Source organism: Ursus arctos, unplaced genomic scaffold (assembly GCF_023065955.2).
Source record: "Ursus arctos isolate Adak ecotype North America unplaced genomic scaffold, UrsArc2.0 scaffold_18, whole genome shotgun sequence".
In the NCBI taxonomy this organism is placed as follows: domain Eukaryota; kingdom Metazoa; phylum Chordata; class Mammalia; order Carnivora; family Ursidae; genus Ursus; species Ursus arctos.
This window is the reverse complement of record NW_026622852.1, coordinates 55,063,370-55,081,812: the sequence shown is the minus strand read 5'-3', so window position 1 is coordinate 55,081,812 and position 18,443 is coordinate 55,063,370. Positions and strand designations below refer to the sequence as shown.

At 56.0% G+C, this 18,443-nt stretch overlaps 1 protein-coding gene across 4 annotated transcripts in view; it reads right to left on the bottom strand.

Moving 5' to 3' along the window:
• Positions 1-18,443, bottom strand: part of HMCN2 (hemicentin 2) — a 149,405-nt gene that overhangs the window by 111,687 nt on the left and 19,275 nt on the right. For all 4 annotated transcript variants that reach the window (XM_057313385.1, XM_057313386.1, XM_048223413.2 and 1 more), the window contains exons 3-10: positions 17,502-17,660; positions 16,508-16,630; positions 8,814-8,985; positions 8,052-8,158; positions 7,017-7,137; positions 5,045-5,308; positions 2,352-2,496; positions 1,785-1,906 (exon numbers count right to left, since the gene is read on the bottom strand). In XM_057313385.1, the coding sequence (XP_057169368.1) occupies positions 1,785-1,906; positions 2,352-2,496; positions 5,045-5,308; positions 7,017-7,137; positions 8,052-8,158; positions 8,814-8,985; positions 16,508-16,630; positions 17,502-17,660 (1,213 nt within the window). The remainder of the gene's footprint in view (positions 1-1,784; positions 1,907-2,351; positions 2,497-5,044; positions 5,309-7,016; positions 7,138-8,051; positions 8,159-8,813; positions 8,986-16,507; positions 16,631-17,501; positions 17,661-18,443) is intronic.

Here is an 18,443-nt window from a genome sequence, read left to right as displayed (position 1 = left end):
CCCACGGCCCCCCACTTCCCCACCGCCATCACACACACACCCCCGGCGAGGGCTGAGCGACGCGTGAGTGCTTGCCCCATGACAGCCAAGCTCGACACACACCGAGATCTCCACCACTCTTCTCACCCCGAGAGCCAGTAACTCCACCCTGGGGAATACAGCCTCGGAAATCACCCTCAAGAAGGAAACGGTAATGAGCACAAAGCTATTCTCTGTGCAAATCGCAGGGGTCCCCTAACAGCCAAAATGCACAACTGAGGCCACTGCTCTCAAAAAGGGAAGAGCTAAAAAAACCACTATCTTTTTTTTTTTTTAAGATTTTATTTATTTATTTATTTGACAGTGAGAGACAGCCAGCGAGAGAGGGAACACAAGCAAGGGGAGTGGGAGAGGAAGAAGCAGGCTCCTAGTGGAGGAGCCCGATGTGGGGCTCGATCCCAGAACACTGGGATCACGCCCTGAGCCAAAGGCAGACACTTAACGACTGCGCCACCCAGGCGCCCCAGAAAACCACTATCTTGACAGGCAAAAGGGGTAAGTGACGAGATCAGAGACCCTCTAACCAGGGATGTGGGGCCGAGCCTTTGCAGGGAAAAAGCTGGGTCCTCACAAGCTGCACGTGCCAACAAGCTGCTGTCCCAAAGAGCATGTGAACATCCCAGCCCCGAAAAATGATACCGTAGAAACCAGCCAGAAACAATACTCTGGGGCAAATGAGAAAATCTGACTGCAGCCAAATTAAATAGCATTAAGGTATTATTGTTCATTTTATTAGGTGTGATCATGAAATTTTTATTCTACGGGAAAATCTACTTTCTAAAAAAAAAAAAGAGATAAATACTGGAAGGTCAGGATGCCTACAATTCAGTTTAAAATAGTTTAGCCAGAGAGCGAGAAAGCAAACATGGCAAAACTCTAGCGATTAGTGAGTCTAAGGAATGGGCGTGCCTATCTCCTTACACTGTTCCCTTTTCCCGCCCTTATCAGTTATAGAGTAAAACCATGGGGTGCCTGGATGGCTCAGTGGGTTCAATGTCCGACTCTTGATTTCGGCTCAGGTCATGACCTCAGGGTGGAGAGACAGACCCTACGTGGGGTTTGCTTGGGATTCTCTCTCTCCTGTTGCCCCGCCCCCCAACCCCACGCTCGCTCACTCTCTCTTTCTCTAAAATAAATAAATAAATCTTTTTAAAAAAATGCTATGGAGGTTGTCTATAGAATAAGACCACAGGTCATCCAGATCTTTTGCCGGTCTGGACTGCCCCAGTCTTCCGGCAAGCAGCATGGCGAGTCTGTGTGAGATTAGAGGCTGCAGACTGGCTAATCTTTCCATGTTCCTTGGGCTCCTTTGCTTCTCTTCAAGACAGTTTAGATTCCTGATTTACAAAACAGAGCCGACTTCATTTCTAGACTGTCTGTGGCATCTCCAGCCCTCTTGAGCTGGATGGTGCCATCCTGGCAGGGACCTGGGGGCATTAAGGGAGGGGGACTCCCAGATGGATGCTGGCCCCTGGAAAGGCCTAGGGGAGGAGAGCATGACCCTCGCCGGCCAGGCTCCTCAACCTTCCTCCATCTGAGATCCACAGGCCGCTCCTGGATGACAGCCCAAACGGGGCGCCAACAGGCAGGTGGTAGTGTGGGCAGTAGACTCTGGGGGATGGACAGTCCCCAGCAGCTGCCTGGCCTGCTCTCTCACAGATGGAGACACCCTGGGGGGAAACCCTAGAGGGAAAAATCAGGAAGGGGGTGGGGAGGGTATACAAGGACAAGCCGAAAGGACAGACCTGTGACAACAATCTGGGCCTTTGCTCGTCCGGTCCCAGCCCTGCTGACGGCTGTGCACTCATACGCCCCTTCCTCGGTCTTGGAGGCCCGTGGGATCTCCCAGCTGCTGTTTCCCGACACCCTGCAAACACACAACAGCTGGAGACTCACAATCCCACTGACCCCAGCCAGGGTCCCCCAGCCTCATCTGGTCCCCAAACCCTGCCCAGAGGGGACAAATCCTCTCGAAGACTTGGTAGGAAGAGTCAGACAGCCAAGGACATGCAAATTTTACAACATGCCGTGTGACTTTGAGCAAGTCCCTTTCCCTCTCTGAGCCCTAGACTTTCATCCATGAGGGGGAGGGTCTCCAAGGGTCCTTCCTGCCCTGACCCCAGGATCTGGGCCCTGCATGGGATGAGTGTTCCGGAAGCCAAGGAGGCCCACAGCTCCTTCACAGGGTGATGACCCAGCAGCGGTGGGAGCTTAGGGGACCACCCTCCCCCACCCCGGACACTGTGACCGAGACCGAGGTCCTTCTCCTGCCACCCACACCATCAGACCCCCAGGGCTGGGGACCCACTCACTGAAAGTGCCTCTCCTCGCCCAGCCTGGCTCCATTTCGTCGCAGCTGTAGCCGGAAGGGCAGGGTGCTGTGCACAGAGCAGGACACCAGCAGGGGCTGGTGCAGGTAGCCGTGGATCCTAGGGGGCATGCTGACCAGGGGGGCACCTGCAGGCAAGGCCCAGCCGTAAGGATCCCTCCCCGCCGCCCCCCACAGCCCGCCCTCATCTGCGATGCAGAGACTGCCAGGGTGAGCCAGGATTCCATCCCAGGCCCTGCCGTCTGGTGATCACCAAGAACAGGTTGGTTTGCCCTGGCCAGCTCAGTTTCCACCTCTATAAAATGGGCTTAATCCTGGTACTGACGTCCCCGTGCTGTCTGGGGAGCTGGTGAAAGGCAGGGCATGTGCACACGGCATGGCAAGCACCCTCGGGACGAGCTCCTGCTGTGTCTGCGGTTTGTGGGAGACCAGCTGAGACAGACGGCCTGTGCCGCCGCCTTCTCCACTGCCCAGGGCGCAGAAGTCAGACCAGGCCTGAGATCTGAGGAAATGCTCCCCGGACTGGGCTCTCCGCGCTTCCAGAACTCTCATCTGCCTGGAGGGTCAGTCTCACCCAAGGAGGTTGGAAGAAAGCCTTTTTTAATTTAAAAATAAGCAAAGCTGGAGCATGGCTGTGAATGCAAAATTCACACGCATTTTTGAGATAAAATAAGAGACTTCAATGAAATCTCACAGTTTATGAGGAGCCCCGTGGGGCCCCCGGGAAACACCCTCCCCCGTCTATCCCCGGTCTTGGGGTGACACGTTCTCTCTCCTTGACTATTGGAATCGCTTCAGTGGGAAGGTCTGAGAACACCCCCGCGGGGTCAGTGACTGCTGTCAGGGCCTCATGGGGGGATCGCGGGCATATGCTCAACTCTCGTCCTGCCCTCCCCCCCATCCCCACCAGAGATGCTCCGTGGGTGAGACAATGCACCAGACGTCCTCCGAGCCCAGAGCTGGGGGTGGGAGGGCGGCGGGTGACATCATGCTGCGGGCTCCCTGCCACATCCCAGGGGAGAGGGATGTCGGACCATCCAGCCACGTCCTCAGCTGTGTGCAAAGCAGCCACTGCTCACCCACACACACTGGAAGCCTCTGCAAGGCCAGCTCAGGCTCCATCTTCCATGAGCTCCATGGGCCCGGGGACCCAAGGCCTACCCACCCGTCTCTAAACCCAAAGCCTCCTGCTCTAGGCCAGACTCCCAGCTTCCCAGACCTAGAAGGTGGAGAAGGAAAGCAAAACTCTGAGCCACCTCCCTTCTCCCTGCCCTGCCAACACACACGCACGTGCACACACCCTTTCATCTAGAGCTGAGAGGAAGACCAAAAGCCAGAGCTAAACTCCAAACCCTTGGATTCATCTGAAAAAACAGGAGAGAGAGAAACAGAGGTCTCTACTGCCCCTGCTGAAACTCCTTCCTGAAAATTCCTCCTTGGGGTTATAAAAGCCAAGGAAGGAGGGGCCCAGGGACCACAGCAGGGGAGTGGAGGTCAGGAGGCTGAGAGAAGGGGGTCCCCAGCCCCCCGACCCTGCCTCCACCTCACCGTGGGCACCTTGGTGCCCTCCCTGCATCCCTACTTGAAGTAGAGAAGTCGCTCCTTGTCAAGAGATCCCCAGCAAAGAAGATGTTGGGTGTCAGTGACATCCATCTCTCTGAGCTCCCCCCACACCACTGCCATGGGAAAGGGGGGAGTGAGCAGGAGGAGGGAACAAAGCCCAGCAAGGAGGCTGTTGGCCAGTGAACTCAGATACCCCAGGCCAGGACCAGAGGCAGAGCAGGAGAGCCAAAGACTCAGCCCCACACTCTGGAAGCTTCTGACCTGGATGGGAGACCTCAGGGACACAAGGAAACAAGCAAAAAGCCACACATGACCTACAATAGGACCATAAAATGACCTGTGCCCACCATGACATGAGAGTAACAGCAGCTGCTACATATGGGGGGCCCTGGTCCACATTGGCCACATCCTGGGCACAGCCTCAGGGCACCCAAGAAATGTCTTCTTATGTGTATCAGCTTATGGAACCCTCAGGGCAACCCTGTGAGATGGACAGCCTCAGCTTCTTCGTCTGTAAAATGGGGACACATCTCAGAAGTATTGTAAGCACTCAGTGAGCTGCTGTATGGCAGGTGCTTGGCTCAGGACAGTCCCATGAGAGGCGCTCGAGACGGTGACTAAATTAGTATTATTCTGATTACGGAAGAGCACGCCCACACTCACTGCCCTGCCCCCCCGCTGTGCCTACAGGGCCTAGCACCGTGACGGGCACAAAGCGAGTGCTGGATGGATGTGTGCATGGATGCAGGCGTTCAAGAGCGGGTGGGTGGGTGGGTATTTGGATGGATGGATGCAGGGACGAGGAAGTGGGTGGATGGACGAATAGGCAGCTGAGTGACGGATGTTTGGATCAATGAGTGGGTGCGTGGACAGATGAATGGGCGAGTGGATGATACACGGGTAGGTGGATAGATGGATGGCTTTGCACTAAATCCTTGACCTGATCGCCACCTCTGAAGCACCTCAGTATGTACCATGATGCATTGCAGAGCGTGCTGTTTATAGAGGTTTAACGAACCTTTCCTCATCTCATCTGATCAGGGAAGGCTTCCAGGACGAAATGGGTCTCCAAGTGACGCGGGGAGCTGGGAGTCGTAAGAGCCAATCACTCACCTGGGGCCACCCCACTGTAGGAAACTCCAGAGACACGGAGCAGGGGATTCCCCTCGTGGTCTTTGCCCTTCACCTTGAGATAGAAGCGCTCCTGGGGGGCGTGGAAGGGCGGTCCGCCCCACAGCTGATGCGTGGATCCGTTGGAGAGGGGCCGCGTGGGCAAAGTCAGGAGGGACTGCCCGGAGCTGTGTGAGAGCTCCACCGAGTCCAGGTGGCCGGGCGCCTGCAGGCCCGTGGAGTTGATCACCAGGGAGATGGGCACCCCTGCAGAGGGAAGGGCGAGGAAGAAGATCCTGGTGTCTGCCCTGGGCTCCATGATTCTCCCCAAGCAGGCGCCCTCAGTCCACAGTCAGGGACCCAGCCTGCTTGGCCCTCCTACCGGCTGGCTCACCTTCTGTTCCCTGTGCCAACTAATGCGGGGGCGGGGGGGGGGGGGGATAAACAGAGGGGGCCTGCTACTGTCCGTGGTCCTGAAACACCACTGTCCTTCCAAACCACAGCTTCCCACGGCTGCATCACCTCCAGTCTGCAGACTCGGGCTCTCATGGAGTAGAATTGGGAGAGGGCATTTCTCTCCACCCTACCCCCCCCCCATTAACTCTGGGGTTGGCTGTCGTCAGGTAGGCTCCAGGACCAGCCTGGGTGAGACACACGCAGGTCTGGGAACACTGGTTCCTGATCACCCTCTCCCCTCTGTTCAGCTTTCCTTTGATTTTCTTTCTGTCGTATTAGAAATGGACTTCTCACATTATTCCAGAAAAGACAGAACCGGAGTTGGGTTTCATAATTCCCTTAGTTGATGCATCCCTCAGGTCTTGCCCTTTCCAAACAGTTTTTTTTTTTCCTTAGAGATCATAAACCAGGAAACAGAGGGTGTGGTTGGTACGATCCATCAAATGCCTTAAAGTTTTTGAAGAAACATGGAACAATCTGGAAAGGGCATATAAAAATCCGAAGTCCAGATTCCTTTGAAATAGAACGTGTGCCAGTGCTGGGTCCCATCCCCATGTTGCAATGATCAGCCAAGGGCATGCTCCCTGTGGGGGCCACCGCTCCCCAACTCCCTGATGTCCCTGCACTGAAGCCAAGTGCCAATTGCTACTTATCAATTGCCATTGCCCCGATGTTTCTCTCTCCTTCTTTTTTTTTTTTTTTTTTACCTGTCTTGGACCCCTATCTTTCTCAAAAGCAGAAACCCAAGAAGCTCACATGTGGCCCCCCCTTCACCCTCTTCCACTGGGGACTGGCCCTAGGGACCCTTCAGTTTTCCAGCACCGCATTTAGGATTTCTTTTCTCTCCTGGCTCTAGAATAGGAATGAAGTGTCTCTACCTCTCCCCCTTCCTGCTACTGGGAAAAACAAGCACTAAATAAGCAAGTGGCCCCCTTTGGCTTTGAAGATGTTACTGCTGGTCCTGGCACAGAACCAACCAGGGCTGACAAGGATGACAAAGATTAGAGGAAATACATACTCAAAAGCTCTAAGGATCTGGTGTCTACCATTCTGGTCACCAATCAGTGATCCAGAGTTAGCCTGACTTGGTCTAGGTCCCTCCCCATTTCCCTTCTGAGCTGGTCTTAGCAAAATCCTCTGAATGGCCCCATGGTGATGGACTACTTCCCAAACTATTAAATTGGGACCCCTGATCTGGCCGCCAGATGGTATTTTCTGGCATGGAGCTCTGGCAACCCTAAAGCCTCTGCCTGCTCTGGAGCCCAGCCTTCTCCAGGTGGAACCGTGACGGGGCACACAGGCAACCCCAGATCCCAGTGGGCGGCTTCTAGCCAGAAAACCGACCTTGTGCCTCCAACTCCAACATCCTCCTCAGCTCCCAACCCCCACCAGCCGGCACAGGGCCCGTTCCAGCCACACACTTACAGCCTGCCCCCCAAGGCTCCCCCACTTCCCAAAGGCAAGCCCCACCTCTCCAGAAAGCAGCTCTGCATCGCCCCCAGGGTCAGGCGCACTGTACCTTGCAGGGGCCACTCAATGGTGTGGTTGAGGTCCAGAGAGGGCTGGGTGGAGAAGCCGGCTCGGAAGTCGATGTTGCTGACACCTGTGATCCTCACTGAATGGCGACCACTGCTATAGACCTAGCACAGACCCAGACCCCATCACCAGGGTGCCCGACTCCAGCTCCAGGGCAAAACGTGGCTGCCCTGTCCTGCCTCCAGTGCCAGCAGCTGGAATTCTCCCACCTTTGCAGGCAACGTCCCTGCTCCCTGGGGGCCCAGCGCTACGCTCCCCAAATGCAGAAGAGGCCCCTGCTATGACTCTGTCCTGAGCGGGACTCTTGAAGCTGCTCTGCCTTTCCAGCCCCCCCCCACCTGCAGCCCCATCTGTCCCCTGCATGTCTAATCCCCACCCTGCCTTCCCCACTGGCATTAGAGCTCTTGGCTCAAAAATGCTCAGAGTTTGAAGGGCAGGGTCAATGTTGCCCCTTCGCCAGTACCATCCACACACCTAGTCCAGGACCTGACACCTAGCAGGTGCTCCATAAATGTCTGCTCAACCAGCAGGAGCTCACATCCTTCCGAGGCAGCACCCTGCCCCATCCCAAGACCCTCTGCCAGGAGCCCAGCCTACCGCCAGTCCTTGGCTTCCAGCACCTTACAGATTAGAGCAGGCCCCCTCCCCCTGCCAGCCGTGTCCCTCCAAGCCATCCTTCCCCCAGGGTCACCCTTGCTTCTTTTATTCAGTCTTCACAGGATAGGTTCCTGAACCTTAAGCCGGCTTAGTCATCCACCTCTGGACACTCAAATTGTTTCTCCAGCTCTTTCTTGAAAGTTCCCTAACTACCCCCAAACCATTCTACTTCCTCCCACTGGTGCAAAGCAGAATACTCCTCCTCTGTTCTTGACCCTTTGCTTCTATTGATATGTCCACATCACCACCCATGCTCCAGCCCTCGCTTCTCAGGGCCCCAGGCTCCCCAGGACAGGCAGGAGGGAGACAGGGTCTCGGCTTGGTGAAACTGGCCCCCCTCCCTGGGAACAGGGCCCCCTACCTTGATGGACCACAGCCCAGGATGCTCAGGCTTAAAGGCCACAACCTTGGCAGAGTCCGGGATGTTGAGAAGCACGTTGAGGCCCTCATCCTTCTGTAGGATCCTCCCTGTGGAACCCCCAAGGATTTCTCAGACCCCGATCCTTTCCTGGTGGTAACAGAGGTCCCACCCTGTCCCCAGGAGCCCTCCAAATGCCAGCCTCTGGCTTTCCGGAGTAACTGACAAGAGAGCTTTGGGGGTGCTTGGCCCTTCACCTCATTCTGCACTCCACCCTCATCCACCCCCAGGTTGGGGTTGGACACCTCGCTTCTAGACCTGGAAACTCATGACATCCTCGGAGCACTGTGAGGCCGCGTGGCTGGGTCCAAATCACACTGATCCTGGGTGACCCAGACAAGTCACTCCACCTTCCAGAGCCCCAGCTTCCCATCTCAATGGCATGCCACTAATTCTCGCCCTGTCTGACCTGCTAGGCCACTGTAGGGATCCGCTGAGAGAACATGGGGAAGACCGCCCATGAGCCTCGCGTCCCAGGGACTGTCATTATCTTAATTCCCCTCGCTTGGCTGCTAACAGCCTCCCTGCTTCCTCACCCACCACAGGCACCCTCTCTGCCCTCCACATGGTAACCCCCCCACCCTCCTTGTTCCTGGAGCCTTGGGTCCAAACCCTCTGCCACCCCGGGTCTCTCTCTTTGTCCCCTCCTGGCCTCCTAGCTCAGTCTCGGGGTCAAAGAAGAGGCCAGTGCTGGGGTGCACATACCCAGTGGGTCACGGACTTCGATCTGGGGTCCTGGACCGCTCAGGGAGATGGTGACCTCCTTCAGGCTGGGGTCAAAGGGAATCTTCCACGTGTGCTCGCCCTCCTCCTTGTGGTCCGTGGACAGCAGGTGCACCTTGGTGGCCTGGACAGCTGACTCTACCCACTTCAGCACCTGGGAGGCAAGTGTGAGAAGCTGATGCCGGCAGGTGCCTGTGGTCTTGCTTAGAACTGACCCACTGGAGGCAGGTGTCTAATAGGTTCCCAGCGGAGTCCAGTCCCCCACCTGGGTTTTAGGCAGCATATAGGCTTTCCAGGTCACCCAAGGCCACCCCACTCCCACTGCCCCACACCAGACCAATTCACACTTCATTACCTTCCTGGCCTAGGAAGGGCTGGGAGCTGTGACACCCGAATTAAGGCCACTTGGAGGGAAGGGCCAATCTCTATGGCACCCATTACTTCCTCCAGGAAGCCTTCCTGATGCCTCCTACACACAGATGAACGCTGGAGATCTGGAACCTCCCCCAGAACAATGTAATTCACCATCACCCCAAGGGGCCTCAGACCACCCTCCTGCCAGGGCGCCAGGCTCTCTAAGCAGGACTAAGAGGGTCCGCTGCAAAGGCAGAGTCACCACCTGATCCGTCTCACGGTGTTGACAAATCTTAAACCCTTAAATCCTACACTTGCAGATTCATTCTAAAATCTTAAGTGTTTCGGACAAGTCCCAACGAAAAGCAGGTAACAGGTGAGGACTTCCCCTCCAGACTACCAGACCACGTGGGTACACATTAAAGAATGATTCGGGGGGATTCCCAAACTCCCTCAAAGACTGCCCCGCAGGAATGCATAGACCCCATGTCAGCAACATTGGATCCAGTCTGAGATATTTCACTGAGCACAAAATTATTGAGTTTCTCCAAATCCTTACCATGGCTTTCAAGACCCTATGTTCCCTCCTGGGTTTTAGGCAGCTGTCCAGCCCGACTCAAGGTCAGTGTGCCCCTGACTCTCCCCACACTTGCAGGGTCGGTCCACGGTTGGACCCCATGCCTCCCTAGGCAGCTCCCACCACACGTGCTGCTCTCTTGCGGAAATGCCCTGCTCCCTTTATCAACCAGCTCCTGCTTAGATTCATGCCTGTCTCGCCTCTTGGCCTGGGAGCCCCATGAGGGCAGAGACCCTCTGCTGTGCCCCGAGCTCAGTGGCTCGCACAGAAAGGGTGTTCGGGAAGCTTCTGTTCACTGTGTGTGGTACAGCAGGGCACACACCTCCCAAACAGGGACATCAAATTCACCTTACAGACGCCGCACTCCGTTCCACCCCCAAACCCACCTTGTAATAGCCACACCTCCCGGTTTCCCGTTAGAAAACCAGGAATGAGGACGAGGAGGGAACATCCTCCCAGGCCAAGTTACTCTGAAGTTTTCACAGAATGCTTCTCGAACTAAACAAGATGAAACATGAACCTCATTGTACAGCAAATGGGCACCATAACCACAGAGAGAAAAGAAGAGCTCCTAGTGTATTGAGGACCCAGGGGTTCAACTAAACTTTCCCAGTGGAAGGCACCCTGAGGACAGAAAGAACTACAAAGAAATTCTGACTTAGTAGCTTTGAGTGGGCACAACCCTCAGTACCGTGCTCACGAAACTGTTTTATGTATCTCGCAGGATACAGCGAAGAAGTAAAGATGTGAAAGCTTGCTAAATCAAGATTTTCCCTTCCAGCCAAGTATAACAGAGAGGTGCAAGTATTTTATTTATATGCAAATTCATTCCAAGTGAATTTATAACCCAGGGGCTTCTAAATACCATTCCCCACGAGGACTGTTTGGAGAAACGGCTGATCCCAGGCCTGGAGCAGGTGATTTGCGAGTAAGCCTGAGACAGTTGGTGGTAGTCCCACTAAGCAAGAATGTTCTCGGAGACTAACGGCACGCATGGACAGGACACAGGAACCAGCCTAAGGGAGCTCCCATTAGCTAAATCTGGGGGACCTTGAGCCCCCCAAATAATGACTTTAATCAACGGAGATACATCCAATTATAGAATCCGTGTGCCCGTAATAATATCCAAAAAAGAAAAGCAAAATTCAAAGCAATAAACCTCACTTGCCACCAATGAAGTATACTTCTTCATTAAAGAGAAAGAGCTAAGTACGTTCCCTGCCTTTGCAATAGGTTTTTGATGCTGCAGAAACCCGTCATCAAAAGCTTTTCTTCGTGGAAGAACGCGCACTAATCAACGTGCAGGAGGTGACGCAATTAGGAGACAGACCATCATTCTGGAGCCCCTCATGAAATCACCGTTTCAGGCAAGCATCCTCCATGGACGCTAAACCATGAGATGAGAGTGGATGGGGGACAAGATGTCCACATGGAACCCCAGCATTACCGCCACAGACCACTTGAGCCATAAAGGGAAAAACGTGGCCCTACAATACAGGTGGTTGTCGCCACCTTCACCCAGGAACCAAACCTACCATCAGGAACAGCAGGACAATCAGACATGACTTCCGTCCTTGGTGGGGCGCGACAGAAAAGGCACACAGCACCAGCCATGAAATATTCCTGCCCCAAACGCTGGCCTCCACTAATCAGTCCCTTAGAGCTAACTGCCAGGTTAGGGGAAATACAGGGGGGAAAGGAACAAATTAATGACACCATAAGGAAACAATCAGATGAATCCGGAACCCAGGGCATTGTACAATCAAGGCCTCTCCAACAAGCTAGTGGCAGGAAAAAAGGCAGAAGGCTCCAGATGTAAGCGGACTTAACAGACATAACGAGCCAATGAAATGCACGGCCCCTGATTAAATCCTGATTTGACAAAAACTGTTACCAAAGACATTTTGAGGACAATCAGGGAAATTTGAATTTGAACTTGGCATTGGATGATACCAGCAAAGTACTCTTCATTTTGTTAGAGGACATTGTGGGTTATGTCCAAGATCATATATTTTTTTAAAAAATTCCTACTGAATTATTTACAGAGAAGATAGAACGGGAGAGATGAAGCCAGTGGGGCAAAAACGTTAAGTGCTGAATCTACTTGGGACAAAGGTTCTTCACACCTTTTCTTTATCTTTAACATCTTTCATAGTAACTTTTTTTAAGTAAAAGTCCTTTAAAAAGGGCAAGTATGCCATGACTTTAGTGTATGCCCCAAAGTAACCATGGTGGGGTCCTTTTGCCAATTCCAGTCAACTAGAAGGGATATCGTCAGACAAATTCGAGAGCTGCATTCGGCCGCAGTGAGGCAAACACTCTGTGATTGTTAAGCAATGTCTGCATGGGTATGGGATGAGACAGTGGTGTCTTGCGTGCTGCCTACTGGCCACCCTCCCTCTGAATCATGGTCCTACCGTGTGATCCTCCATGAAAAAGAACAGGAAAAGAAGGGAATCGTGGAAGAACTGCCGGAGATTTAAAAAGCAAATACGTTTTGTTCAGACTGAGCTGGAATGCCGGTGCCTAGATGTCCATCATCCCAGGAGAAGGGTCCTGTGTTCTGACAACTCACTTGTTCGTAGGCTTGGAGGTCCCCCCTCCTCCTGTTTTGTCTCGCTTTCTAAGTAATGCTTCTCTTGACAACGTTCTCCCTGCACACGGGGGCTGGCTGGAGGAAGCAGCAGCCAAGACTCCCAGCTGGAGAAGTGGACAGAAGCTGGCGAGGTGAAGCAGCTGCCCCCACACGGCAAAGCCACAGCCCCATGATCACTGCCCTCTTCCCCCCCCCCAGGGTCGGGCCTTGTCAGGGGTCCGGAGGAAATCATAACTGAGCAAAGCTGCCAGGAGGCGGCGGCCGCACCAGCTGTCCCAGAGAGATCACACCCACTGTGGTGCTGCGACTGTCATTACAAGCTTGTCCTAAGATGTTCCGACAGAGGGACGATGTCCGGGAGTTCAGGCTACTGAATTGCAGAGAAGGCTCGGACAGAGCACGATGCCAGTGACCCCACCAGGAGGTGGCGTGCCCACACGGTCTGCCCTGTAAGCACATCGCTGCTGGGAAGCTGAGGGTGCTGACCATCTTCCCGCAGCAAGGCCAGACCCCCTGTAGGCCCCGGTGTGCAGACAAGGCTTTCTGGATCCTGCAATGCGCCCAGGGCTCCGAGCCGAATGTAGGGAGCCTTCCGAGCAGAGAGCCCTCATCAAGCAAGCTCAATGTTTATTTGGCGGAGACAATGGCTTCCAGATGTTAGCGGGACTGGGGGCCCGCGAGCCAGCACCGCAATGGGGCTCATCTCTCTGTCACCGATAGGGAAGGAATGAAAGAGTTTGGCGCTGCTGCCCTGGCCAGATGGCTGCTGCTAGGCCATTCGCAGCAGATAAATCAGCCCCTGAGGCTCCTCCCCGGACACTTGACAGCCAGGGTGGCCGAGGAAGCAGAGAGGAGAGGCCAGGGGGCCTAGAGGGCCTCAGAGCCATAGAGCAGAAAGCTGGGGCCCGACTGTGGGGCCTGGGTCAGGGAGCTCAGCGGACAGTGACGGAGAGACAGCACCAGCCCCTGCCAGCTGGCCACTGCTGGGCACCCAGGTCCCGAGAACCTGTTCCGAGAGAGCCCATGCTCTTCAGGCAGCTTTGCCGACGCCAGGCATACATTCCGGGCTCCACACCGAAGCAGGGGGCTCGAGTCACAGCCATCGCTAACTCTTACCAAGGGCTTCCCGGTGCCTGCCTGTCATGCCTGTCTCACTAGGCAGGGCCTCTCTTAACCCACTGTGCACAGGAGGAAACGGAGACCCAGAGAGGTTAAGTACTGTGTTGGTGGTCACGCTGCAGACAGGTGGCAGCGCTGGGGTCTGAGACTGGCATGGGGCCCTAACCCTCCACCACGCTGCCTCCTCCCAGAAAAGTCCAGGATGAAGTCATCTCCGGGGCCTGTGTCTTCTGATCTGTTAATTGGAACCACCTGGTCAGACCTCCCCCCCTCCCCCACCGCCCACGCTCACTGCCTTAGGAACCACCTGGTCAGACCTCCCCCCCTCCCCCACCGCCCACGCTCACTGCCTTAGAAGGTGCTTCACCTTTCCCCTGGTTGATGTGCAGAATGTGGGCGATTTGGCACATCTGAACAGGCTGGCGCTAGACATGGGAAGGGTCCGGGCTCCCAGAACGGACTTCCCAGGAGCAGGGGAGGCTTCAGAATGAGGGGGTTTGCCCGGCAATTCCGGCCCACTCTGCTGGGGCCGGCGACAGTACATTGAGCTGGGTCTGAGCTGGGGGGATGTGGTGCAGGGGCCAGGGGGGTCTTGGACCTAGCTAAGCCCTGACCAGAAATACACACCCCCAAGGGTTCCTGCCTCCCCTGTCCGTTGAAGGATGGTAAGAGCTCCAAATACTCCCACCAGGGAGTAATCGCCTTGCTTTAATTACCCCAGAACCCCAAAGGGCCACCGCCACAACTGGAAAAAAGCGAAAGCTCAAAACCGCTGAGACATGGATGGATTCTGTCTCTGTGCCCAGCACCTGGAACGGAGCCCATAGCAGGTGTGCGATAAGCGGGAAATGAAATCAAGAGAGAATGCAGAACGTGTCCCTTCTGCCACATTGGACATACTATAAAAAGGTAAAAAGACTAACTACACATGCACAGTTTGGGGACTTTGGCAACTTCTGAGGAGCCATTCTCTCCGCTGGAGCCCCCTGGCGCGGGCAAAGGCACTGTTCCCTCTCCTCGGGCGGGGGCGGGGCGGGGGGGATGACCACAGCCCTGGCTGCCCCAGCCACTTTCTCAGGCTTGCTGAATGTCTGAGAACATCTGGAATGACACAGCTCTGTGTCCAGGAAGGAGAGGGATCCAGGCCCCTACCCAGAGGCCGCCAATCCTGGCCGCTGGAGGTCCCATCAAGTCAGACACGTACTGCCAAGTCAGGCTCCCACAGCAGAAGGCCGGACACCACGGCCAGGAGCCAGTGAATTCACCCCACTTTCCCTGCCTCCAGAGAGAGAACAGGGGAGCCCAGACCCATACCTGGGCGAGCCGTCCCCCGCTGTCCTGCCCAGGTGCCTTGCTGTCTGATTTGCCCCTGACCTTTGGAACCAGCTCCCGCCCAAATAGGTCTGCCCCCAAAACAAGGACTGAGCCATCCCTCCATTCTGAAAGGCCTCCCACCCTCACTTGGGCGGCTCAGCGCCAGAGTAGGCTGATATGCCAAAAAATAAAGTCTAATGTGTCGCAGAGAACCATAAACGCCATTTGTCAACAGGGAGTTAAGGCACGCTAATCTAAACACGGCCCTGGAGACCATTCTCTTCAGTCCGTAAATATATAACACAAAAAAAACCCTCTCCTGGAGGCTACGGCAGGGCTGGCTGGGGCCGAGGCCCACCTCCCAGACACGGCCTCTCCTGCCTTCCTCTTCCCAGGGCCTTGGGCACAAGGGACCCGGCATCTGTCCATTTACCAGCTATTTACGGAGCACCTGCTCCGTGCTGGTGGCGGCAGGAGGTACTGGGGATACAGCAGCGAACAGGACCCACAGTAAGGGCCTGGCTCTTAGGCTGCTCACAGCCTAACAACATTCGGCAATGCCACAGTTATTAAGCTGCAGTTACATAGAGCAGTACCGGGAGCTGGGAGAGGGGATGAAAGAAGACTTCATCTTGATGGGAAATCAAGAAAGGTCTCCCAAGGAGAGAGCATTTCAGCTAAGACTGGGAAAATGAGGAGCTGGGGGGGGGGGGCAGGAAAAACAAGCTGCATGAGCAAAGGCCCTGGGGTAGAAAGACTTAGGACACTGAAGAAACAGCAGAGGCCAGTGGGGTGGCAGCAGCGAGCAAGGGAGAGAACACAGGCCATGGGGGCAGACAGGCAGGGGGCAGAGAAGGCTCTGGACCTTCTCCAGGGGACAAGCAAGAGAGACCTGTTGGTCAGGTTTGCTTTAGAAAGATCCAGTGTACGAGAGATGGCTCATAGAGGCTCAAAAAAGTCCACCGCAAGCATCACTTCCCAACTCTGCTCAGTGGCTTCACAATAGCAGCTTGAAATCAGCCAGGGTAGGACGATTTACACCATGGAAATGGGCATTCTTGTTCTTTTCAGGGAGGTGGTTGTAGATATCAACCAGCATGTCACTGGAACGATCCCTCTGGCCTCTGAGAGAGAACGGACGTGTGGGGAGAGGGAAAGTGGGGCCTGGAAGGGGGGAAGGGCAGACACCTGGTCTCAGAACAAGACAAGGACGCAGGCACCTGGTCAGCTCGGAGCTGAATGAATCCAGATCCCTGACAACCCTGTGCCTCGGGACACAGGGCCAAGCAAGCCCCCGACTGCTAAGTCCTCCAGCAGGATCTTCTGGCCCAGCAACACAGCCTGAATCTGACGCCCCCCTGCCCCCCACCCACTCCTCTACCCACCCCTGGGTTCCCTGCCTCTGGGGAGAAGCTCAACCCCTACTCCCACCTCTGGCAAACTTTGCTAGGTCCGTCCTGCCAGCCTGGACCATCAGGGAAACCCAGGGTGCTTCTTCAAGCTCCAGCCTCTTAACCTGCAAACCTGGGAAGTCTGTGGCACCTGCCTTTGGGGTAGACAGCAGGTAGAAGGGTCTGGTGAGATGACGTCATACAGCCCTGAGCACAGCACTCGCTGCACTGGCCACAGGGTGAGACACGGCGCTGCTCACTGATGACAACGACCCAACCGCCAGGCACAGATGCCCAGAGAGGCAGGATGGCCAGGAAGGCTCACCTCGGTCACCTGCTGCTTGTCCAGGTGAAACACCTGCCCAGAGCTGGTGGCAGCGATCTCCTCGTAAGCCAGGTAGCCGGGATGAGTGCGGTCACCACAGTCGCCTGTCAGCACAAAGACCACCTGCAAGAGGGACACGAAGCCTGGCTCGGGGCTTCCCTGGCCACCTTCTTCAGGTGTGCACGGCAGGACTGGCGCGAGGGAGGAGGGGCCCAGGGCGAGCCCTTGCCTCTCTCTGGGCTCAGGCGACGCATCTGTAGAATGGGAACGATAAGAATACCCACCCCGTGGGGACCAGGGCTGAGGCAGGTCAAGGGGGTAGCACTGGACCAGGAACACTTTAGGTGCTCAATAAATGGGAGCCGTTACGAAATTTCCAGCAAGGAAAGGAATGGATATCAGCTCGCTCCGAGCAGCGCCTGGGGGCCACAAAGTGAGAAGAACCCTGGAGAATAGAGTTCGTTCCAGATGGGAGACCACAGACCAGAGAAGCTGTTCCCAGCTCGTGAGAGCTTCACCCGAGGAGGTCACACGGGTGGGGGGCCCCTCCCCCTTCCCCGTGCACACCCCTCCCCCAGCCCTGGCTGTGAAAGCGAGAAGCAAAGCCCCAGCCGGGAGTCAGCCCCTGAGGCCGAGGGAAAAGGGCGCAGCGCATCGCAGAGACGGGAGCAGAGACGACGCCAGGAGGAAGATGGATTGCCCAGGCTCTGACAGGGTGCGAGGGGAGCGGGTGGTGTGGTCTTTATCAAGAATGAGCCTCGCCAGGCGGCAGGAGCCCCGGCGGGCGGGGGGCCCAGAGCATGAGAACACACTTGGACTTCACCAGCCCAGCTCGGTCTTGAGGGCCGGCGGCCGAGCTGGCGCGGACCCTGGGAGGGAAGCAGCCGCCCTCCGCTCGGCAGGTGGGGGCTCCGGCTGCCCGCGCTGGGGACCCCAGCTTCCTCAGCACCCCTGGAGACCCCCGGGCTCGAGCTCCCCAGGCCAGCCCACTCACCTGTGACTGTTTAAGCTGTAAGAGGCGCAGGACCTCCTCCTTCTTGTGGTAGTCCTTGGCGCGGGCGTCGGAGAAGACGTAGATGAAGGAGCCGGGGTTGGCCACCTCCACGGCAGCCTTGATGGCCCCCACACTCATCTCTGGGCAGTCACCGCCCCCCTGCAGGGCAGGGGTGTGTCAGGGGCTGCCGCCCACCTCCTCCAGGTGGGGCCCACCTAGGGTCACCTCTGACACCAGCCGACGGTGGGGGAAGTTTAACTGTAGACGACTAGCACCTTCCCTCACTCATCCATGCAAGAGAGGCACGGTCCCTCCCATGGGGTCCGCACAACACGATTATTTAATCACCACTGCGATGAGTGCTACAAGCTGGGGAGGAGGGCTGGGAGCCCTGGGGCAGTGAACAGATGCCCCAAAGAAGCCACATGTTAGCCAAGGCTGGGAGGACAGAGGGTGCCGGGGGGCGGCCAGGAGAAGGAGCAGTGGGCATGGGGCAGAGGAAAGCATTCAAAGCCGCCTCCCCAGATCCTCTCTGTAGCCTGCCCTGGAATCAGCCGCAAACCAGCACACGCTCCCGCCCTCCCTGACCACAAATAGGAGCTCTGCTCTGCAGGAAGGGAGCGTGTCCCCCCTCGCCGGCTTCGCCCAGCGAAGGATTTGAACGTGGTCACTTTTCAGTAATGCTTCTCTCCGGGGTTCACTCATCCAGCTGTCCCGTCTACCTGCCAGGCCCTGTTCTGAGCCCCGCAGGACCTGGCTGTGAATTAGACAGATAGGTGGGGTCCCTGCCTTCAGGAAGCTGCTGCTCTCAGTGGGCGGGACAGGTGCTGAACCAGGGTGTTCAGTAGGGCAAAGAAGCCCAGGTGGTTTTGGGGGCCTCCTTCCACTACCACACCCTCTTCCTGCCACTGCTTCACCCATTCACTAAATAATAAGCCCTAC